This window comes from Lampetra fluviatilis, chromosome 61 (genome assembly GCF_964198595.1).
Source record: "Lampetra fluviatilis chromosome 61, kcLamFluv1.1, whole genome shotgun sequence".
In the NCBI taxonomy this organism is placed as follows: Eukaryota; Metazoa; Chordata; class Hyperoartia; order Petromyzontiformes; family Petromyzontidae; genus Lampetra; species Lampetra fluviatilis.
In genome coordinates, this window is record NC_136335.1 from 6,566,279 (window position 1) to 6,589,664 (window position 23,386).

A 23,386-nucleotide genomic window follows, 5' to 3' on the forward strand; every position below is an offset into this window, starting at 1 on the left:
CAGAGAGCAGCGCAGAGAGCAACACAGAGAGCAACACAGAGAGCAACACAGAGAGCAACGCAGAGAGCAACACAGAGAGCAACACAGAGAGCAACGCAGAGAGCAACACAGAGAGCAACACAGAGAGCAACACAGAGAGCAACACAGAGAGCAACACAGAGAGCAACACAGAGAGCAGCACAGAGAGCAACACAGAGAGCAACACAGAGAGCAGCACAGAGAGCAACGCAGAGAGCAACACAGAGAGCAACACAGAGAGCAACACAGAGAGCAGCACAGAGAGCAACACAGAGAGCAACACAGAGAGCAGCGCAGAGAGCAACACAGAGAGCAACGCAGAGAGCAACACAGAGAGCAACACAGAGAGCAGCGCAGAGAGCAACACAGAGAGCAGCGCAGAGAGCAACACAGAGAGCAACGCAGAGAGCAACGCAGAGAGCAACACAGAGAGCAACGCAGAGAGCAACACAGAGAGCAACACAGAGAGCAGCGCAGAGAGCAACACAGAGAGCAGCACAGAGAGCAACACAGAGAGCAACACAGAGAGCAACACAGAGAGCAACACAGAGAGCAACACAGAGAGCAACACAGAGAGCAGCACAGAGAGCAACACAGAGAGCAACACAGAGAGCAGCGCAGAGAGCAACGCAGAGAGCAACACAGAGAGCAACACAGAGAGCAACACAGAGAGCAGCACAGAGAGCAACACAGAGAGCAACACAGAGAGCAGCACAGAGAGCAACACAGAGAGCAACACAGAGAGCAACACAGAGAGCAGCACAGAGAGCAACACAGAGAGCAGCACAGAGAGCAACACAGAGAGCAACACAGAGAGCAGCACAGAGAGCAACACAGAGAGCAACACAGAGAGCAGCACAGAGAGCAACACAGAGAGCAACGCAGAGAGCAACGCAGAGAGCAACGCAGAGAGCAACACAGAGAGCAACACAGAGAGCAACACAGAGAGCAGCGCAGAGAGCAACACAGAGAGCAACACAGAGAGCAACACAGAGAGCAGCACAGAGAGCAACACAGAGAGCAACACAGAGAGCAACACAGAGAGCAACACAGAGAGCAGCGCAGAGAGCAACACAGAGAGCAACACAGAGAGCAACACAGAGAGCAGCACAGAGAGCAACACAGAGAGCAACACAGAGAGCAACGCAGAGAGCAACGCAGAGAGCAGCACAGAGAGCAGCACAGAGAGCAGCACAGAGAGCAGCGCAGAGAGCAACGCAGAGAGCAACGCAGAGAGCAGCGCAGAGAGCAACACAGAGAGCAGCACAGAGAGCAGCACAGAGAGCAACGCAGAGAGCAACACAGAGAGCAGCACAGAGAGCAGCGCAGAGAGCAGCGCAGAGAGCAACGCAGAGAGCAACGCAGAGAGCAGCGCAGAGAGCAGCGCAGAGAGCAGCACAGAGAGCAGCACAGAGAGCAGCACAGAGAGCAGCACAGAAAGCAACACAGAGAGCAGCACAGAGAGCAGCACAGAGAGCAGCACAGAGAGCAGCACAGAAAGCAACACAGAGAGCAGCACAGAGAGCAACACAGAGAGCAACACAGAGAGCAGCACAGAGAGCAACACAGAGAGCAGCACAGAGAGCAGCACAGAGAGCAGCACAGAGAGCAGCACAGAGAGCAGCACAGAGAGCAACACAGAGAGCAGCACAGAGAGCAACACAGAGAGCAGCACAGAGAGCAACACAGACAGCAGCACAGAGAGCAGCACAGAGAGCAACACAGAGAGCAGCACAGAGAGCAGCACAGAGAGCAGCACAGAGAGCAGCACAGAAAGCAACACAGAGAGCAGCACAGAGAGCAACACAGAGAGCAACACAGAGAGCAGCACAGAGAGCAACACAGAGAGCAGCACAGAGAGCAACACAGACAGCAGCACAGAGAGCAGCACAGAGAGCAACACAGAGAGCAACACAGAGAGCAGCACAGAGAGCAACACAGAGAGCAGCACAGAAAGCAACACAGAGAGCAGCACAGAGAGCAACACAGAGAGCAACACAGAGAGCAGCACAGAGAGCAGCACAGAGAGCAACACAGAGAGCAACACAGAGAGCAGCACAGAGAGCAGCACAGAGAGCAGCACAGAAAGCAACACAGAGAGCAGCACAGAGAGCAACACAGAGAGCAACACAGAGAGCAGCACAGAGAGCAACACAGAGAGCAGCACAGAGAGCAGCACAGAGAGCAGCACAGAGAGCAGCACAGAGAGCAGCGCAGAGAGCAGCGCAGAGAGCAGCGCAGAGAGCAACACAGAGAGCAACACAGAGAGCAGCACAGAGAGCAACACAGAGAGCAACACAGAGAGCAACACAGAGAGCAGCACAGAGAGCAACACAGAGAGCAACACAGAGAGCAACACAGAGAGCAACACAGAGAGCAGCACAGAGAGCAACACAGAGAGCAACACAGAGAGCAACACAGAAAGCAACACAGAGAGCAGCACAGAGAGCAACACAGAGAGCAACACAGAGAGTAGCACAGAGAGCAGCACAGAGAGCAACACAGAGAGCAGCACAGAGAGCAGCACAGAAAGCAACACAGAGAGCAGCACAGAGAGCAACACAGAGAGCAACACAGAGAGCAACACAGAGAGCAGCACAGATAGCAACACAGAGAGCAACACAGAGAGCAACGCAGAGAGCAACGCAGAGAGCAGCGCAGAGAGCAACACAGAGAGCAACACAGAGAGCAACGCAGAGAGCAACGCAGAGAGCAGCACAGAGAGCAGCACAGAGAGCAACACAGAGAGCAACGCAGAGAGCAACACAGAGAGCAACACAGAGAGCAGCGCAGAGAGCAACACAGAGAGCAACACAGAGAGCAGCACAGAGAGCAGCACAGAGAGCAACACAGAGAGCAGCACAGAGAGCAGCGCAGAGAGCAACACAGAGAGCAACGCAGAGAGCAACGCAGAGAGCAACACAGAGAGCAACACAGAGAGCAGCACAGAGAGCAGCACAGAGATCAACACAGAGAGCAACACAGAGAGCAGCGCAGAGAGCAACGCAGAGAGCAGCACAGAAAGCAACGCAGAGAGCAACACAGAGAGCAACACAGAGAGCAACGCAGAGAGCAACACAGAGAGCAACACAGAGAGCAACACAGAGAGCAACACAGAGAGCAGCGCAGAGAGCAACACAGAGAGCAACACAGAGAGCAACACAGAGAGCAACGCAGAGAGCAACACAGAGAGCAACACAGAGAGCAACGCAGAGAGCAACACAGAGAGCAACACAGAGAGCAACACAGAGAGCAACACAGAGAGCAACACAGAGAGCAACACAGAGAGCAGCACAGAGAGCAACACAGAGAGCAACACAGAGAGCAGCACAGAGAGCAACGCAGAGAGCAACACAGAGAGCAACACAGAGAGCAGCACAGAGAGCAACACAGAGAGCAACACAGAGAGCAGCGCAGAGAGCAACACAGAGAGCAACGCAGAGAGCAACACAGAGAGCAACACAGAGAGCAGCGCAGAGAGCAACACAGAGAGCAGCGCAGAGAGCAACACAGAGAGCAACGCAGAGAGCAACGCAGAGAGCAACACAGAGAGCAACGCAGAGAGCAACACAGAGAGCAACACAGAGAGCAGCGCAGAGAGCAACACAGAGAGCAGCACAGAGAGCAACACAGAGAGCAACACAGAGAGCAACACAGAGAGCAACACAGAGAGCAACACAGAGAGCAGCACAGAGAGCAACACAGAGAGCAACGCAGAGAGCAGCGCAGAGAGCAACGCAGAGAGCAACACAGAGAGCAACACAGAGAGCAACACAGAGAGCAGCACAGAGAGCAACACAGAGAGCAACACAGAGAGCAGCACAGAGAGCAACACAGAGAGCAACACAGAGAGCAACACAGAGAGCAGCACAGAGAGCAACACAGAGAGCAGCACAGAGAGCAACACAGAGAGCAACACAGAGAGCAGCACAGAGAGCAACACAGAGAGCAACACAGAGAGCAGCACAGAGAGCAACACAGAGAGCAACGCAGAGAGCAACGCAGAGAGCAACGCAGAGAGCAACACAGAGAGCAACACAGAGAGCAACACAGAGAGCAGCGCAGAGAGCAACACAGAGAGCAACACAGAGAGCAACACAGAGAGCAGCACAGAGAGCAACACAGAGAGCAACACAGAGAGCAACACAGAGAGCAACACAGAGAGCAGCGCAGAGAGCAACACAGAGAGCAACACAGAGAGCAACACAGAGAGCAGCACAGAGAGCAACACAGAGAGCAACACAGAGAGCAACGCAGAGAGCAACGCAGAGAGCAGCACAGAGAGCAGCACAGAGAGCAACGCAGAGAGCAACACAGAGAGCAACGCAGAGAGCAGCACAGAGAGCAACACAGAGAGCAACGCAGAGAGCAACGCAGAGAGCAACGCAGAGAGCAACGCAGAGAGCAGCACAGAGAGCAGCACAGAGAGCAACGCAGAGAGCAACACAGAGAGCAACGCAGAGAGCAACACAGAGAGCAACACAGAGAGCAACGCAGAGAGCAACGCAGAGAGCAACGCAGAGAGCAGCACAGAGAGCAACACAGAGAGCAGCACAGAGAGCAGCACAGAGAGCAGCACAGAGAGCAACGCAGAGAGCAACACAGAGAGCAACGCAGAGAGCAGCACAGAGAGCAGCGCAGAGAGCAACGCAGAGAGCAACACAGAGAGCAACGCAGAGAGCAACGCAGAGAGCAACGCAGAGAGCAACACAGAGAGCAACGCAGAGAGCAACGCAGAGAGCAACACAGAGAGCAACGCAGAGAGCAGCACAGAGAGCAGCACAGAGAGCAACGCAGAGAGCAACACAGAGAGCAACGCAGAGAGCAACACAGAGAGCAACACAGAGAGCAACACAGAGAGCAACACAGAGAGCAACACAGAGAGCAACGCAGAGAGCAACACAGAGAGCAACGCAGAGAGCAGCACAGAGAGCAGCACAGAGAGCAACGCAGAGAGCAACACAGAGAGCAACGCAGAGAGCAACACAGAGAGCAACACAGAGAGCAACGCAGAGAGCAACGCAGAGAGCAACGCAGAGAGCAACGCAGAGAGCAACGCAGAGAGCAACGCAGAGAGCAGCACAGAGAGCAGCACAGAGAGCAACACAGAGAGCAACGCAGAGAGCAACGCAGAGAGCAACACAGAGAGCAACGCAGAGAGCAGCACAGAGAGCAGCGCAGAGAGCAACGCAGAGAGCAACGCAGAGAGCAACGCAGAGAGCAACGCAGAGAGCAACGCAGAGAGCAACGCAGAGAGCAACGCAGAGAGCAGCGCAGAGAGCAGCGCAGAGAGCAACGCAGAGAGCAACGCAGAGAGCAACACAGAGAGCAGCACAGAGAGCAACGCAGAGAGCAACGCAGAGAGCAACACAGAGAGCAGCACAGAGAGCAACGCAGAGAGCAACACAGAGAGCAACGCAGAGAGCAACACAGAGAGCAACGCAGAGAGCAGCACAGAGAGCAGCACAGAGAGCAACACAGAGAGCAGCACAGAGAGCAACACAGAGAGCAACACAGAGAGCAACACAGAGAGCAGCACAGAGAGCAACGCAGAGAGCAACGCAGAGAGCAACACAGAGAGCAGCACAGAGAGCAACACAGAGAGCAGCACAGAGAGCAGCGCAGAGAGCAACGCAGAGAGCAACGCAGAGAGCAACACAGAGAGCAACGCAGAGAGCAACACAGAGAGCAGCACAGAGAGCAACACAGAGAGCAACACAGAGAGCAACGCAGAGAGCAACGCAGAGAGCAGCACAGAGAGCAACGCAGAGAGCAACACAGAGAGCAACGCAGAGAGCAACACAGAGAGCAGCGCAGAGAGCAACACAGAGAGCAACACAGAGAGCAACACAGAAAGCAGCGCAGAGAGCAACACAGAGAGCAGCGCAGAGAGCAACACAGAGAGCAACACAGAGAGCAGCACAGAGAGCAACACAGAGAGCAGCACAGAGAGCAACACAGAGAGCAGCACAGAGAGCAACGCGGAAAAGGTCAGCGTGACAGAAATGCTACGGATGAACGTCATCGCTACACCACCCCCCGCCCCGCGGTGTACGTGCACTGAACTTCTTTCGCAGAATGTAACTCGGTTCGGGATGAGTTCACCGAGAGGAGGCCCGGGACCCGCTGAGATGATCACCACCGATATTAGCCCTGGCCAGGGAATCGAACTCGGGTCTCGCAGGTTCGTAGTGCGGTTGCACTAACCACTGTCGTGCTTTGAATAGGAGTAGAGATATTCGCTTCAATGTTCTTTGACTGAAGTTCACTCGACACGAGCCTGCCACGAGTAGTTTTTTTTTGTATAACTGCACATTTTGTATGTACGTATATTGAATTTCTTTTGCGCCGTACGTAGCCGGCCGCGCTAATCGGGAGGTGCGGGGCAAGGACGAACAAACGAACACACAACAAGAAGCGGCTTTAAGGAAATGAGTTTCGTCAATCTAAATGCTGATTTAAAGTGCCACAGCTCTCAGCGGCCTCCTAAGAGGCGTTCCAGACGGCCGCAGAAGCGCATCCCGAAGCGCCGCGCGATGCAGCGGCAAACCGCCGCTGTCTTCGTTCGATGGCCAAAAGCTGCGAGCATCGCCAGAGTTCGCGTGGTGATGGGTTTATAGCTCTTTGACGAGATCAGGGAGGCAGTTGCGGTTAATTTTTTGCGGGCGCAATGAGTGGCGACTTCATCATTTCGGCTGGACCTCGTGCGACACAAAAAAGGGGAAACGCGGCCGAATCGCACACCAGCCATTCCTCATCACCCGCACTGGCGGCCAATTGAACAAATGATTGGGGTTACAGGCTGTGCGCATAGCCGTGAACAGACTGTTGGGGCAAGTGCTGTCAGCGAGCACCAATGAAGTTCGGCATGGCACATGCGGAGGTGGGTGGCCAGTACCACGCCCGGCCGCCTTTGTCTTCCCAGTGGCGATGTTTACACATTGTAGCAGGTCGACCTGGGGGAGGCCCAGGACTAGTTTAGATAAGCGGTGTTGGCCGTGAGTGGGAATCGAACCCGAGTCGCCAGGTTCGTAGCACAGAGCGCCAACCGCTATGCTACCACTCCCCGAATTCATAGACACACACACACATACACACGTGTGTGTATGTGTGTTACAGTCTGTGCAGCCCCCCTTCTTAAAGAGGGGGACCACCAGGGCATCCTTCCAATCCTGTGGACCCATCCAGCGGTCCAGACTTATTATGATGTATTTTAGGGGAGTCTGTGCACGAACGCTTGGGAGATCATCTCTGCCCGGTGCCTTTCCTGGTCTCAGACTCTGGATCACCTTATGCAGCGGTCTCCAACCTTTTTGGCACCAGGGACCGGTTTCGTGGAAGACAATTTTTTCACGGACCGGGATGAGGGGGGGGGGTCATCATTGGGTCTTTCCCCCTTTTCAAAGAAGCTCTTCAGCGACGTTTGTTTTTCACTCATTTTGGCTAGGGGTTAGCTTGTGTTTGTTTTTCACTTATTTTGGCTAGGGGTTAGCTTGTGTTTGTTTTTCACTCATTTTGGCTAGGGGTTAGCTTGTGTTTGTTTTTCACTCATTTTGGCTAGGGGTTAGCTTGTGTTTGTTTTTCACTCATTTTGGCTAGGGGTTAGCTTGTGTTTGTTTTTCACTCATTTTGGCTAGGGGTTAGCTTGTGTTTGTTTTTCACTCATTTTGGCTAGGGGTTAGCTTGTGTTTGTTTTTCACTCATTTTGGCTAGGGGTTAGCTTGTGTTTGTTTTTCACTCATTTTGGCTAGGGGTTAGCTTGTGTTTGTTTTTCACTCATTTTGGCTAGGGGTTAGCTTGTGTTTGTTTTTCACTCATTTTGGCTAGGGGTTAGCTTGTGTTTGTTTTTCACTCATTTTGGCTAGGGGTTAGCTTGTGTTTGTTTTTTACTCATTTTGGCTAGGGGTTAGCTTGTGTTTGTTTTTTACTCATTATGGCTAGGGGTTAGCTTGCGTTTGTTTTTCACTCATTTTGGCTAGGGGTTAGCTTGTGTTTGTTTTTCACTCATTTTGGCTAGGGGTTAGCTTGTGGACTTACCAAAACTGTGACTGAGACAAGTGTGCAGTGCGAGAAAGAGGCGCGGATGGAAGTGGTGAATAAAACAACGGGGGCGGGCCACGTGCGGACTCACCGCTCTCACCTCCTGCTGCTGTGCGGCCCGGTTCCTAACAGGCCGCGGACCAGTACCGGTCCGCGGCCCGGGGGTTGGCGACCCCTGGCCTTAAGTACATACTCAAAACATGGCAGGGTCATCCCCACTTTGCACCATGATGTTTTCCAGGCTGAGGGATTTCCCCTCCCCCAATTCCTCAGAAATACTCAGCAAATTTGCAAACCTGCTCCTGGAGGTCGGAGATTGGATCACCATTCTTTCCCCTAATGATGACTCTATCCCAAGGGGCCACTTTACTCACCCACCCGCTCACCTACTCACCCACCCACTCAGCTACTCACCCACTCACCCACTCACTCACACACCCACTCACCTACTCACCCACCTACTCACCCACCCACTCACCTACTCACCCACCCACTCACCCACCCACTCACCTACTCACCCACCCACTCACCCACCCACTCACCTACTCGCCCACCAACTCACCGCCGCTGCGCGATGTTCGAGACTCTTCACAGACATTCAACGAGTCCAGTAGCGAATGCAAGACAGAAGCGTTTACGAAGAGCCCACGTGTGAGAACCTAAGTTGTGAAAGTTGCGCGTTTATAAATGTCCTCACCAACCCTCGTGTCGCACGCTCAGGGAGGGGGGGGAGAGGGAGGGAGGGAGGGGGAAGTGAGGAAAAGAGGGAGGTATGGGGGGAGGGAGGGAGAGAAGAGGGAGGTATTGGAGGAAGGGAGGGGAGGAGGGAGCGGGGGAGGGAAAGAGGGAGGGTGGGTGTAAGGGAGTGAAAGCGCGAGTGAGGGGGGGGTGGCATGGGGGGATGAAGGGGAGGGGGCCGCCGCACCTGGTCGAGGCGCAGGCAGCAGGGCGGCACCTTGCCCAGCAGGAGGTGGCACAGGGTGGGGGAGCTGCCGATGTAGGGGAAGCTCATGGGGTAACCCTTGATCCACCTACGGGGTTGGGTGGGTGGCAAGGGGATCGGATCGCAGCGTGAACGAGCGGCTCAGGGCTGGGTTGCGTGGCGGGGAAACGGCAACGCAGTGGTCGGTTGGAGTTGACGTTCGAGTTGATGTATTTTGTACAAATAATTTATCTTAGATTGAGAACGCAATTCTTTAGAACTGCTTTTTGTGCTTCGTGTGTTGTCCTTCCCCCGCATCACTCCGATTAGCACGGTTGGCTACGTACGGTGCGGAAGAAATTCAACATACGCACATGCACAGCGACATACATGGTGAAACGTCGTGAGACGTTGGCAAGAGTGGCCCCTGGGACGTTCGTCCGCCGGCAGGGGGCGATGATTGTGACGGCTGCCGCTGCCGCCGCTGAGTGTGAAATCCCAATTGAGCAAATTGGGATTCACAAACGTGAATCCTGAACGTCGGGTGGCACGGGGATGATGATGAGCAGTCGTGGTGGTGGTGGTGGCGGCGGCGGTGTTTTCACAGTTGACTCGCACACACCGCAGTACTAACCAGGGCGGTCGCTTGGAATCGAAACCGCGAACCTAAATCGTATTTATTTTTTGTACGTAATATCACCTCCACTGAAGGGGAGGGGGGTGTCAAAACATCGGCCACAACGCAAGCAGCCGTCCTCAGGTGAAGAAACCGAGCTGTCTTTCTGACAGCTCGGTTTTATTTTTATTATTTTTATTATTCCCCTTCTACGTGACTTTTCCGAAAGAACCAAGAATATGAATCCCTGCAGTCACGAAAGCTTTAAATCAAGACTAATTAATACTAATATTTGATTTAAAGATTTCGTGACTAATAAAATAACAATACAAATTTTAATACTTGTATTATTTTATTATTTCCCTTCTACGTGACTTTTCCGAAAGAACCAAGAATATAATTAATACTAGTTATGGAATTAACTGGTCCTCATTAAAACTGGTTATATAGTTAATTGGTTCTCATGAAGACGCCGCGGTGGCTGGATATCAACTATACAGGAGGTCGTGGAAACGATGATGATGACAACGACGATGATGACAACGACGCCGACGCGCGACATCTCACGCGGTGCCCGGAGAGTCCTCGTCATCGCAGGTCATCGCGTCGTCGTCCTCCTCGTCGTCCTCCAGAAGGTCAGAGGGCAGCTCGGCTCCGTTGGGGTCGGGCAGCTCGAGCACCGGGGCGATGGAGCAGCGGCGGCCCTCCGACATGGACATCCAGATGCCGCCGGGCCCGGCGGCCCCCCCAGGGCCACACGGCCCCACGGCGTGGCCGGCCGACGAGGACGAGCAGCGGCGCTCCATGAGGGTCCGCAGGTCCAGCGACACGGAGCCTGGGCGAGGCGCACGGTCGGAGCGCGGCCGGCGAATGATGCCGCCGCCACCACCACCACCAAAAAAAACCAACGTGGTCAGAATCGCACGCGCGCATACGAATGCGCATGATGAAACACTTTTGTGCCCGGACGTGTTAATAAAACTGACTAGAAATATAAAAAATAATTTGGTTTAACCAGGTAATACCCACTGCGCTCGATATCTCTGACCAAAAATGACCATGGCCACAAATGATAGCTCAACGAAGTGGCTCATCTTCTGGAAATGCATTGCAGCCAAATACTCTAAACGCATGTTTACAAATGTGGAGGAACAAACTGGAGGACACAGGAAAAAATCCACGTGACCAAAGGGGAGAGAGGCACGCAAACTCCAAATATACAGCAGCAGCGGGCGTGAGGGTCGGGATCGAACCCACGACCTCCTGTATACCAGGCGAGATAGTTAACATCTCCTAGCCACCGTGATGATGATAATGAAAGAGAGAGAGAGAGAGAGACACGCAAACTCCAAATATACAGCAGCAGGCATCAGGGTCAGGATCGAACCCACGACCTCCTGTATACCGGGCGAGGTAGTTAACATCGCATAGCCACCGTGATGATGAGCGAGAGGAACGCAAACCCCAAATATACAGCAGGCGACAGGGTCGGGATTGCACCCTAGACCCCCTGCATACCAGGCGAGGTAGTTAACATCTCATAGCCACCGTGATGATGATGAGAGAGAGAGACACGCAAACTCCAAATATACAGCAGGCGACAGGGTCGGGATTGCACGCTAGACCCCCTGCATACCAGGCGAGGTAGTTAACATCTCATAGCCACCGTGATGATGATGAGAGAGAGAGACACGCAAACTCCAAATATACAGCAGGCGACAGGGTCGGGATTGCACGCTAGACCCCCTGCATACCAGGCGAGGTAGTTAACATCTCATAGCCACCGTGATGATGATGAGAGAGAGAGACACGCAAACTCCAAATATACAGCAGGCGACAGGGTCGGGATTGCACCCTAGACCCCCTGCATACCAGGCGAGGTAGTTAACATCTCATAGCCACCGTGATGATGAGCGAGAGGAACGCAAACTCCAAATATACAGCAGGCGACAGGGTCGGGATTGCACGCTAGACCCCCTGCATACCAGGCGAGGTAGTTAACATCTCATAGCCACCGTGATGATGATGAGAGAGAGAGACACGCAAACTCCAAATATACAGCAGGCGACAGGGTCGGGATTGCACCCTAGACCCCCTGCATACCAGGCGAGGTAGTTAACATCTCATAGCCACCGTGATGATGAGCGAGAGGAACGCAAACCCCAAATATACAGCAGGCGACAGGGTCGGGATTGCACCCTAGACCCCCTGCATACCAGGCGAGGTAGTTAACATCTCATAGCCACCGTGATGATGAGCGAGAGGAACGCAAACCCCAAATATACAGCAGGCGACAGGGTCGGGATTGCACCCTAGACCCCCTGCATACCAGGCGAGGTAGTTAACATCTCATAGCCACCGTGATGATGATGAGAGAGAGAGACACGCAAACTCCAAATATACAGCAGGCGACAGGGTCGGGATTGCACCCTAGACCCCCTGCATACCAGGCGAGGTAGTTAACATCTCATAGCCACCGTGATGATGATGAGAGAGAGAGACACGCAAACTCCAAATATACAGCAGGCGACAGGGTCGGGATTGCACCCTAGACCCGCTGCATACCAGGCGAGGTAGTTAACATCTCATAGCCACCGTGATGATGATGAGAGAGAGAGACACGCAAACTCCAAATATACAGCAGGCGACAGGGTCGGGATTGCACCCTAGACCCGCTGCATACCAGGCGAGGTAGTGAACATCTCATAGCCACCGTGATGATGATGAGAGAGAGAGACACGCAAACTCCAAATATACAGCAGGCGACAGGGTCGGGATTGCACCCTAGACCCCCTGCATACCAGGCGAGGTAGTGAACATCTCATAGCCACCGTGATGATGATGAGAGAGAGAGACACGCAAACTCCAAATATACAGCAGGCGACAGGGTCGGGATTGCACCCTAGACCCGCTGCATACCAGGCGAGGTAGTGAACATCTCATAGCCACCGTGATGATGATGAGAGAGAGAGACACGCAAACTCCAAATATACAGCAGGCGACAGGGTCGGGATTGCACCCTAGACCCCCTGCATACCAGGCGAGGTAGTGAACATCTCATAGCCACCGTGATGATGATGAGAGAGAGAGACACGCAAACTCCAAATATACAGCAGGCGACAGGGTCGGGATTGCACCCTAGACCCCCTGCATACCAGGCGAGGTAGTTAACATCTCATAGCCACCGTGATGATGATGAGAGAGAGAGACACGCAAACTCCAAATATACAGCAGGCGACAGGGTCGGGATTGCACCCTAGACCCGCTGCATACCAGGCGAGGTAGTGAACATCTCATAGCCACCGTGATGATGATGAGAGAGAGAGACACGCAAACTCCAAATATACAGCAGGCGACAGGGTCGGGATTGCACGCTAGACCCCCTGCATACCAGGCGAGGTAGTGAACATCTCATAGCCACCGTGATGATGATGAGAGAGAGAGACACGCAAACTCCAAATATACAGCAGGCGATAGGGTCGGGATTGCACCCTAGACCCCCTGCATACCAGGCGAGGTAGTGAACATCTCATAGCCACCGTGATGATGATGAGAGAGAGAGACACGCAAACTCCAAATATACAGCAGGCGACAGGGTCGGGATTGCACGCTAGACCCCCTGCATACCAGGCGAGGTAGTGAACATCTCATAGCCACCGTGATGATGATGAGAGAGAGAGACACGCAAACTCCAAATATACAGCAGGCGACAGGGTCGGGATTGCACGCTAGACCCCCTGCATACCAGGCGAGGTAGTGGACATCTCATAGCCACCGTGATGATGATGAGAGAGAGAGACACGCAAACTCCAAATATACAGCAGGCGACAGGGTCGGGATTGCACCCTAGACCCCCTGCATACCAGGCGAGGTAGTGAACATCTCATAGCCACCGTGATGATGATGAGAGAGAGAGACACGCAAACTCCAAATATACAGCAGGCGACAGGGTCGGGATTGCACGCTAGACCCCCTGCATACCAGGCGAGGTAGTGAACATCTCATAGCCACCGTGATGATGATGAGAGAGAGAGACACGCAAACTCCAAATATACAGCAGGCGACAGGGTCGGGATTGCACGCTAGACCCCCTGCATACCAGGCGAGGTAGTGAACATCTCATAGCCACCGTGATGATGATGAGAGAGACAGACACGCAAACTCCAAATATACAGCAGGCGACAGGGTCGGGATTGCACCCTAGACCCCCTGCATACCAGGCGAGGTAGTGAACATCTCATAGCCACCGTGATGATGATGAGAGAGAGAGACACGCAAACTCCAAATATACAGCAGGCGACAGGGTCGGGATTGCACCCTAGACCCGCTGCATACCAGGCGAGGTAGTGAACATCTCATAGCCACCGTGATGATGATGAGAGAGAGAGACACGCAAACTCCAAATATACAGCAGGCGACAGGGTCGGGATTGCACCCTAGACCCCCTGCATACCAGGCGAGGTAGTGAACATCTCATAGCCACCGTGATGATGATGAGAGAGAGAGACACGCAAACTCCAAATATACAGCAGGCGACAGGGTCGGGATTGCACCCTAGACCCCCTGCATACCAGGCGAGGTAGTGAACATCTCATAGCCGCCGTGGCGCCCCTTATGATTACACCCAGCAGCAGCAGCAGTGGCAACATCGTCGCCTCCGCCCTCCCTACTGCGAAACACGTGAGCAGCACCCTCCTGACCAAAGAGTCTTGAGACTCGGTGGGGCTTTCCTGGGTAAAGCGATCATGATCGCAAAAAACAACAACAACAATTAACAAACCACGATTCTCAACTCTCGACTAGTTTGTTAAAGTGCCCAATCCACATTCGCGTTTAGACAACCGCCCCCCCACCCCACTCAGACCCCCTCACCGCCATCCAACAATCACCGTCCCCCACCGACGATCCCAACCGCGTCGCCTCACCGATCGTGGCGGCAAACTCCCTGCTGTCGCTCTCACGGGGTGGCCCGGTCGGGTGGCCCAACGGGTGCCCGGATAGGTGCCCGTTGGGCGCGTTGCCCGCGGGGCCAGGGCCCCCCGCCTTGTTGGCGCCGCCGCCGGCGTGCCGGACGAAGAGCGCCGAGTTCTCCTCCTTGGTGATGCTGATGTAGAAGCAGATGTCGGCGGCGGAGAGCAGGTGGCGCTGGCCCGGGTTGAGACGCGTGGAGCCCCCGTCGCGCCGCACGCCGATCAGGCACACGCCGTACCTACCATCGCCACCGCCACCACAGGTACCATCGCCACAGCCACCGCCACCACAGCCACCATCGCCACAGCCACCGCGACATGACGAAGGTCTTTTTGTTTGTCGAGTTGGATCGCGTGAGTATGAACGCATCGTCAACCCCGCCGCCCGCCACCGCCCGACACGGCCAACCGCAGTAAGGTTTGTCAAGTAAACAAAACGCGCCGTTTAGTTGCTACTACAGCACTAAGTGGTGTGTTGGGAGAGTAAAAACCCCGCAACATTTACAAACCCTCGGCAACGTTTGCAATTCGAAGCGTGATGCGTCGCTGGATATTACAACCAGCTTCATCAGGCGATGAGCCAGAATCGTTCAACTTTGCACGAGAGCAGCGTGCAGGTCCGACCACCTCTACGAGAGTGACCCCCCCACGGTGAATGTGTCCGGGTTCCTCTTAGGCTGGGTCCTCGCTAGCGACGCAAACTTGCCACCAGAGTTTCATCTCAGATCGGATGGACTTCGCCAGAGCTATCGTGACCACCCCCTCCTCCCACACCCACCAACCCATTCCAGACACACACACAGACGGACGGAGCAAACGGTGAAACGCCTTTGACGAAAGTTAATGAGCATGAACAATCGTCGCAATCAGCGCACTCTAAACTACTAAAACTATTTTTTATTTTACCAAGTAAGGCGCCCACTGAGCCAGGTAGCTCTTTTTCAGAAGCGACCTGGCCATAAACGAGAGCTCAACAAAGTTGGCGGCTTATCATCATCATCATCACGTGGAAATTTATAGCAGTCGCCAAATCACTCTAAACGCGTAGTGATGTTGATTCTAAATGTGGAGGGGAAAACCCGGACGACCCGGAGGAAATTCCACGCGACCACGGAGAGAGAGACACGCAAACTCCAAGTATGTAGCAGGCGTCAGGGTTGGGATCGACCCACGACCTCCTGTACACAGGCGATGGAGTTAACATCTCCTAGCCACCGTGAGACCTGGTATACGCCACGTTCGCCAAGAGTATATTACGGGGGGGGCAGGGGGGGAGAGGAGCTGGCCTCTTTCAGTGTCACCCGGGTGGAAAACTAATCCGGGATTTATGTTAATCGGCTCTCGACAGCCAGGCCACACGGCACACAGAGGGAATAAACCATGCCAGCGAATATTTGACTTGATCCAAAATCCGCGGGGACGTGGTGGCCACGCACCTCCCACCGGTAACCTCCCAGTGACCACAATTTGACTCCCGACTCCGACAAACAATAACCCCCCCCCCCTGCGTTGGCCGTATGGCGCCGGTCTTGTGGAGCACCAATCGAGGTGTCTACGACATCGATTCTGTTGAGGGCAGTCGATCTGATTTTGAGCGGACGCCACCGGCTTGTATGGACTCAACCCCCAGAGTCGAAGTTGCGCCGCGTGATATGCGAGCGACCGCCTGCCTCTCGTGATTGGCAACTATCTCGGGCAGCGTTCTTCATTGCGAGGCCCGCGGCGGGCGACCGGTGGTCCCTGGTGGCCTTTAGTGCGGCCCCTGGCATGCGGTCCCCCCGTGACAATACACAACAGAGTGAGAATAGCCCCCATCATCATCACCGTCATCGTGCTGCTGTCAAACCCCCAATGGTTTGGGATGGTGTGGCAGCCCTCTTCACATCTCACGACTGAAGATGTCTTATCGGCGAAAGTGACCCCCGCCTCTGAAAATGTAGTGAAGACAGCTGGTCTAGAAGATCGGCGATTCCGTCGTAGTCTGATGTCATCGCAGTTAGGAAAGCAATGCAAACTGTGACACCATTTCTCTTTAACCAGCTAAGGCCCCGACTGAGCTGCGTAGCTCTTTTTCACAAGCGACCTGGCGATCACAAATGACAGCTCGGCGGAAGTGGCTTGTCGTCATCGTCACCACGTGGTAATTTACAGCACGTTGATTCTAAACAATGCAAACTGTGACACTATGTCGCTTTAACCAGCTGAGGCTCCAACTGAGCTGCGTAGCTCTTTTTCACAAGCGACCTGGCGATCACAAATGACAGCTCGGCGGAAGTGGCTTGTCGTCATCGTCACCACGTGGTAATTTACAGCAGGTGGATTCTAAACGTGGAGGGCAAAAAACTGGAGGGCCCAGTTTTCTGTCGCCCCCATGCCCCCCCAACTACAACCAGGCCTATCCCAACCCCTCCTTATCAATCCCTTTTGTTTTACTGCATCAAAGCTACACCAACACTTACAATAACCCAATTCTTCATTTCAAATTATTGTCATGCAATGTCCAACTTTATAATTGCTGTAAAGCGCCTTAGCAAAGGCGCCATATACATCTCATGAAGATGAGATTAGAAATAAATCCATGCGACAACAGTGAAAATTAGACATTGCAAACTCAAAATATACAGCAGTAGGCACGGCAGGGTCAGGATCGAATCCACGACCTCCTGCGTACCAGGTGAAGTAGTTAACATCTCACCACCGTGAGAGATAGAGAGAAAAAACGAAACGCCCGCATACTTCTTGTGCGCGTGGAAGGCGGCGTACGTGAAGCTCTTGCCCTCGTACTCGCGCAGGAACTTGCTGTCCGACAGCTGGATGTGGTAAATCTCGTTCCCCGAGCACCGCCCGTACATCCGCTGCCAGGGGTCGTGGGACTGCCGCCCCTCTCTAGGGGGGGGGGGGGATAAGGACGGGGTGGGGGCGAGGCAAGGTGGGACGGGGGTTAGGTCAGCGGGGTACAGGTTAACCGGACGACAACGTATACACACACACACACATCGACCCACACACAGACACATCGACTTTCATACACACACACACATTTACTCACACATACATCGACTCCGACACACATCGACTTACACACACACATTGACTAACACACACATCGACTTGCACACACACACATCGACTTATACACACACACACGGACGAACACACACACATCGACTCACACACACATATATCGACCCACACACATTGACTTACGCACACACACATCGATGCACAGACACATTGACTTATCGACTCACACACACATCGACTTACACACTCACATATCGACGCACACACACATTGAATCACACACACATGGAATTACACACACACAAACATACGGACTTACACACACACATATCGACTAATCACACATGGACTTACGCACGTATATATCGATGTACAGACACACAGTGACTCACACACACATCGACTTACACACACACATGGACTTAAACACACACACATACATAGAGGCACACACACGTCGACTTACAAACGCACATGGAACTACGCACACACATATGGACTTACACACACACATATCGACTAACAAACACAAGTGGACTTACACACACACATTGACTGACACACACCGTACACACACACATGGACATACACAAACAAACACAGCGACTGTCACACACACACATTGACTTGCAGACACATTGACACACGCACACACGGACTCGCACAGACACAACGCACACACATATATGGACTCACACGCACACATGGACGTACATACGCACACTCGAACTTTTATATAGACTAAATACGTTTGTAAATAATGGTTTGTATGTGCGTGACTTTAGCAAAAAAAGCTAGGGAGAGAGGAAATGCACGCGTGTATAAACACATTCCTGCTGAGGGAGCTGGTAGGAACGTTGGGTTGCTCGGTCAATGGCCAGGGTCAACGGCGGCGTGGTGTATTCCGCAAATATGCCCGACTGTGAGGGCGGGCACAAGCCGGCGTGAGTAGGTTAAACGTTTTATAAGGGTACCACGGGGTGACCAGCCCCTCCCCACCCAGCCCCACCCCTCCCACCCCCCACCAAGCCCCACCCTCCCCACCCAGCCCCTCCCCACCCTCCCGACCCAGCCCCTCCCCACCCAGCCCCTCCCCACCCTCCCCTCCCCACCCAGCCCCTGCCCACCCAGCCCCTCCCCTCCCCACCCAGCCCCACCCCACCCTCCCCTCCCCACCCAGCCCCTCCCTCCCCACCCAGCCCCTCCCTCCCCACCCAGCCCCTCCCTGCACGACCGACGGATGGACACAATAATCCCCTGTGGGCTGGTGTAACCAGGAGGTTCCTACCAGTATAAGTAATTAGGTAAAAAAAAGAAATACTGGCAAGGGAGGTCCCATTACATGCTTATATGATCAGAGCATGTTTATTTACATGTTCACCATAAGTGCCGTGTCTGATCAATGCAGACTTGACGCCTTGCAAAAGTTGTCTATTTAGTGTTTGAACATCTCAACACCGCCCGTTGTGTTGCTCGAAAGGGCAAAAACCTATTTTTTTCATACTTTGATATGATGGCAAAAATGTCCCACGATATACTGCGGTCTGTTCTCCAACAACGCCGCGTGTTGTTTTCATGACGCAAAAATTGGGTACAACGCAACAAATGTATTAGGGAACACATTTCTTCGTAACGCGAATGCGAATCGGATATACTGGTGTAGTGCCGTAGATGGGCCACGCTTACCGGCAGTGGTAGATGAGGTCCATCTGCAAGGGTGCCCCGTACCGCCAAGGAGGGGGCTGCGGGGGATCTATGATCCCACACAACGCCACCCCTCGATGGGCAAAGGGGCATAAAAGGGGACCTCCCCAGCCAATCGGGATCAGTCGCCCCGCTCATCCTTGTAAGGGCCGGGATGCTGTGCGGGCCAGCGGTGGGACTCTGGGACTCCCGGCTCTACGCCCTTGTAAGGGCGAGTTCCGGGGAAGCCAGAGTCTAGACCCGCACCTTGGCTGGGTCGGGTCAGGTAGCCTCCCCTAGGGTAATTGTAGCCGGAGGACCCGAGAGCGTAGCCAGAGTAGGCTGTGTCCCTAGGCTGTGTCCCTAGGCTGTAACAGAGTATCAGGACTGTTGGAGTGTGGTATCGTAATAAAGAAATTACCTCTACAAGTGTCTCCGGAACCCATTACACTGGTGACCCCCGACTTAACAACGGCTCGACTTGCGACCTTTCTATATCGTCAGTAAGACCCCCCCCCCCCACAGCAACGACAAAAACTTGCATCTACGGCCGCCTCGAGACTGCTACCGACGCCGAGTCGATTGGCGACGAGTGTGCGCGTGTCACGCACAGACTTGTGGTGTAGTGTATAGTGTAGTGTATAGTAGTAGTGTAGTGTACAGTAGTAGCGTATAGTATAGTGTATAGTGTAGTGTGTAGTAGTGTAGTGTAGTATATAGTAGTGTAGTGTATAGTAGTAGTGTTATGTAGTGTATAGTGTAGTGTATAGTGTAGTGTACAGGCGATATGTCGTGCTGGAGACTCGTCGCCTGATGGTACTGCTTTGCTCTTCCGCCGTATGCGTGTCTACGGTGTAGCCCGACCGTCTGCGCCGAGAGTGAACGCAGCGGCGTCTCTTTCTCGACACTTTTGACTTCTTTCTAAATTTTCTTCAACTTCTGAAACATTGTCGCCTTTTGCTACTGCGTCCGAGAAGAAGGAACGTGACGCACGTGCAGAAAAGTACTTGAGGATTTTCAAATGTGTTTGTTCTTTACTTAATAAATGTTTGTAAAAGTTACGTTAAGTTGCGATAAACGTTTGTTAGGGTGACTTCCATTAATTTTCGTGGTCAATTTTGGTATTTCTAACGGCACGTAACGGGTTTCCAGGAACGGAACCCGATCTTATAACTTTGTTACATTGGGGAAACGAAACGTCATGTCTCCAATCGTGTCCGCGAGCACAAGTCAGATCTGAAACATGGCAAAATTGAGTCTTCCGCCGTTGCCGATCATTGCTACAACGCTGTGGGCTCTCATGATAGTGTCTTTTCTGACACCAAGGTACTCTGCAAACCTTCTGGCTACCATCAAAGGTTTGTACACGAAGCCATCCAGATATACAAACACAGACATAACTTCAACCGTGATGATGGGTACAAACTGAGTAATCATTGGAAAGATGTTATTAACCATGTAGTAAAGATTTAACTACACATATTTGTCACATCTTATTTGACAGGTACTTTTCTACTTTACCGAGTGTTGACATCCCCAGCGTTTAACAGTACTGCCTTTTTTGTATTTGGATTTTCAGCCAACACCGGTTTAGGTCGAGGTACACCGATTGTTCTCTTGCACACATTGACGTTCGCCAATTTCTCTTGTAGCCCCGCCCACCACCTCCACATTCCATTCCCTGGTTACTACATTCAGATAAGCCCCTCCCCCTTAACTTGTATTTAAGGGCTTGTCTCTTGGAATTTTGCCTCACTTAATGCAGTAAATTTAGCTGTGACGGTCCCTCCTGATGACGGAGACTTGTGTTGCCTCCGAAATGTCGTGATTTATTATTTAATTTATATTATTACTTCTATTATTTTATTTTTTATTTTTACCTACGTGACTTTACCGAAAAAACCTAAGAGTACCCATCTTATAACATTGAGCCCTATGGGAGATAAGGGTTCGACTTATGACGGCTCCGCTTTCGAACATCGTCCAGGAAACCAATTACTTTGCAGGTGCGGTGGTCGCCTGTAACGCGATCGAGCGAAAGGAACTGCGTCGCAGCGCGAGTGGGAAGGAGCGGTCGTACGGCTGCCCAGGTGTAGCATCGCCACACGAGCCGCCGGGATGCTGCTGGATGCTTCTAGATGCTACCCAGGCGCCTCGGTCTTTGTTCTGCCTGCGTTGCGCATCAAGCGCGTGATTGCGGCACTGTGCTTTACCCATCATGGGATCTCCTTTGCCAGTACCAAAATATGAGAATAGGTTTTCCCCTTTTTTCTGGCAACAAAACAGGTGTTTGGATGTTAAAACACCAAACTGCATCCTTTTACAAGGAATCATGTCTGCATTAACCACAATGCTTGTGGTCAGAATTCAAACGAAAAACACTGATAATATATATGCATTGTCCTTGAAACTGATTGATCCACACCAGAGACAGCTTTCTTTTGAGCCTCGTCTCCATTGTGCATTATTTATTGTAACGAGATTTCTCAAAGAAGGCGGCGTTCTTCGCCAACGCCAACTACTACTATTACCGCTTGCTCACCCTGACGAGCCTCGCCGAGTCTCAAGACTCCTTTGCAGGAGGGTCCTGCCGAGTTTATTTTTCGCAGAATGGTGGGGGGGGGGGGGGTGACGCTCCCGCTGCCACCACCATCGTCGTCGCCGCCGGGTGAATCCCCCAGTGAGCGATGCGCAGGGCGACTGTCCCCCCGGCGCTGGGGGATGTTTTTTGGTCCGAACACGCGGCTGGCGTGCTCGCGATCACTCACTGGCCGCGGGACGTGTGCAGCAGCAGCGTCATGAGCGTGGACGTGGCGGGGCACACGCAGTTGAGCGCCAGCAGCGCGTACTTGAACTCCTCCTCGCACACCACGTGGTCTGCCCGCACGCACAGACGGAGAGTTTGTTGCAGCCCACACGGACCGGGCAGATCGGAGAGAGGGAGGAGAGGGAGGGAGGGGGTGAGTGAATCACCCCCACCACCCCCACCACCCCCACCACCCCCACCGCCGCCGACCCCGCGACCCGACTGGACAATTGTCAAAAAATGAGCTTTATAGCTCATCGGATTTCTCTCGAATAAACAATTATTTCTGATCCTGGGGGGGAAGGGGGGTGGGGGCTGGAACCTCAGAGCAGAGGGAGCGTGTGCCCACGGCTGGCTACGTAGTGCCAAATAAATTCAACACACACACGTACACACTGCCCATAGACTCAACACTGCCCATAGACTCAACACTGCCCATAGACTCAACACTACCCATAGACTCAACACTACCCATATACTAAACACTGCCCATAGACTCAACACTGCCCATAGACTCAACACTACCCATAGACTCAACACTACCCATAGACTCAACACTGCCCATAGACTCAACACTACCCATAGACTCAACACTACCCATAGACTCAACACTGCCCATAGACTCAACACTACCCATAGACTCAACACTACCCATAGACTCAGGTTTTCTAGATCTAGAACTACCCATAGACTCAACACTGCCCATAGACTCAACACTGCCCATAGACTCAACACTACCCATAGACTCAACACGACCCATAGACTCAACACTGCCCATAGACTCAACACTGCCCATAGACTCAACACTGCCCATAGACTCAACACTGCCCATAGACTCAACACTGCCCATAGACTCAACACTGCCCATAGACTCAACACTGCCCATAGACTCAACACTACCCATAGACTCAACACTGCCCATAGACTCAACACTGCCCATAGACTCAACACTGCCCATAGACTCAACACTGCCCATAGACTCAACACTGCCCATAGACTCAACACTGCCCATAGACTCAACACTGCCCATAGACTCAACACTGCCCATAGACTCAACACTGCCCATAGACTCAACACTGCCCATAGACTCAACACTGCACCTCCGCTTAGCACAGTTGGTTACGTACGGAGCGAACGAAGCCCCACGCACACAATGCGCGCCACGTCCCCACTGTCGAGGCACGCACCCGCGAACTTGACGTGGAACTTGTTTTCGGGTCTCAGGATCTGCACGTAGAGCGGGCAGCCCGGCGCAAAGTCTTTCACGGCCCACGCCCGCAGGATGGTTTGCTGGTCCTGCAGGAGGA

The 23,386-nt window shown here is 53.2% G+C and overlaps 1 protein-coding gene across 1 annotated transcript in view; it reads right to left on the bottom strand.

Moving 5' to 3' along the window:
* The window catches only part of LOC144951269 (potassium channel subfamily T member 1-like), an 81,649-nt gene that overhangs the window by 25,163 nt on the left and 33,100 nt on the right, over positions 1–23,386 (bottom strand). Inside the window, exons 14-19 of the mRNA XM_078881431.1 lie at positions 23,267–23,375; positions 22,042–22,150; positions 17,303–17,452; positions 14,522–14,805; positions 10,164–10,431; positions 8,984–9,089 (exon numbers count right to left, since the gene is read on the bottom strand). Coding sequence (XP_078737557.1) covers positions 8,984–9,089; positions 10,164–10,431; positions 14,522–14,805; positions 17,303–17,452; positions 22,042–22,150; positions 23,267–23,375 — 1,026 coding nt within the window. The remainder of the gene's footprint in view (positions 1–8,983; positions 9,090–10,163; positions 10,432–14,521; positions 14,806–17,302; positions 17,453–22,041; positions 22,151–23,266; positions 23,376–23,386) is intronic.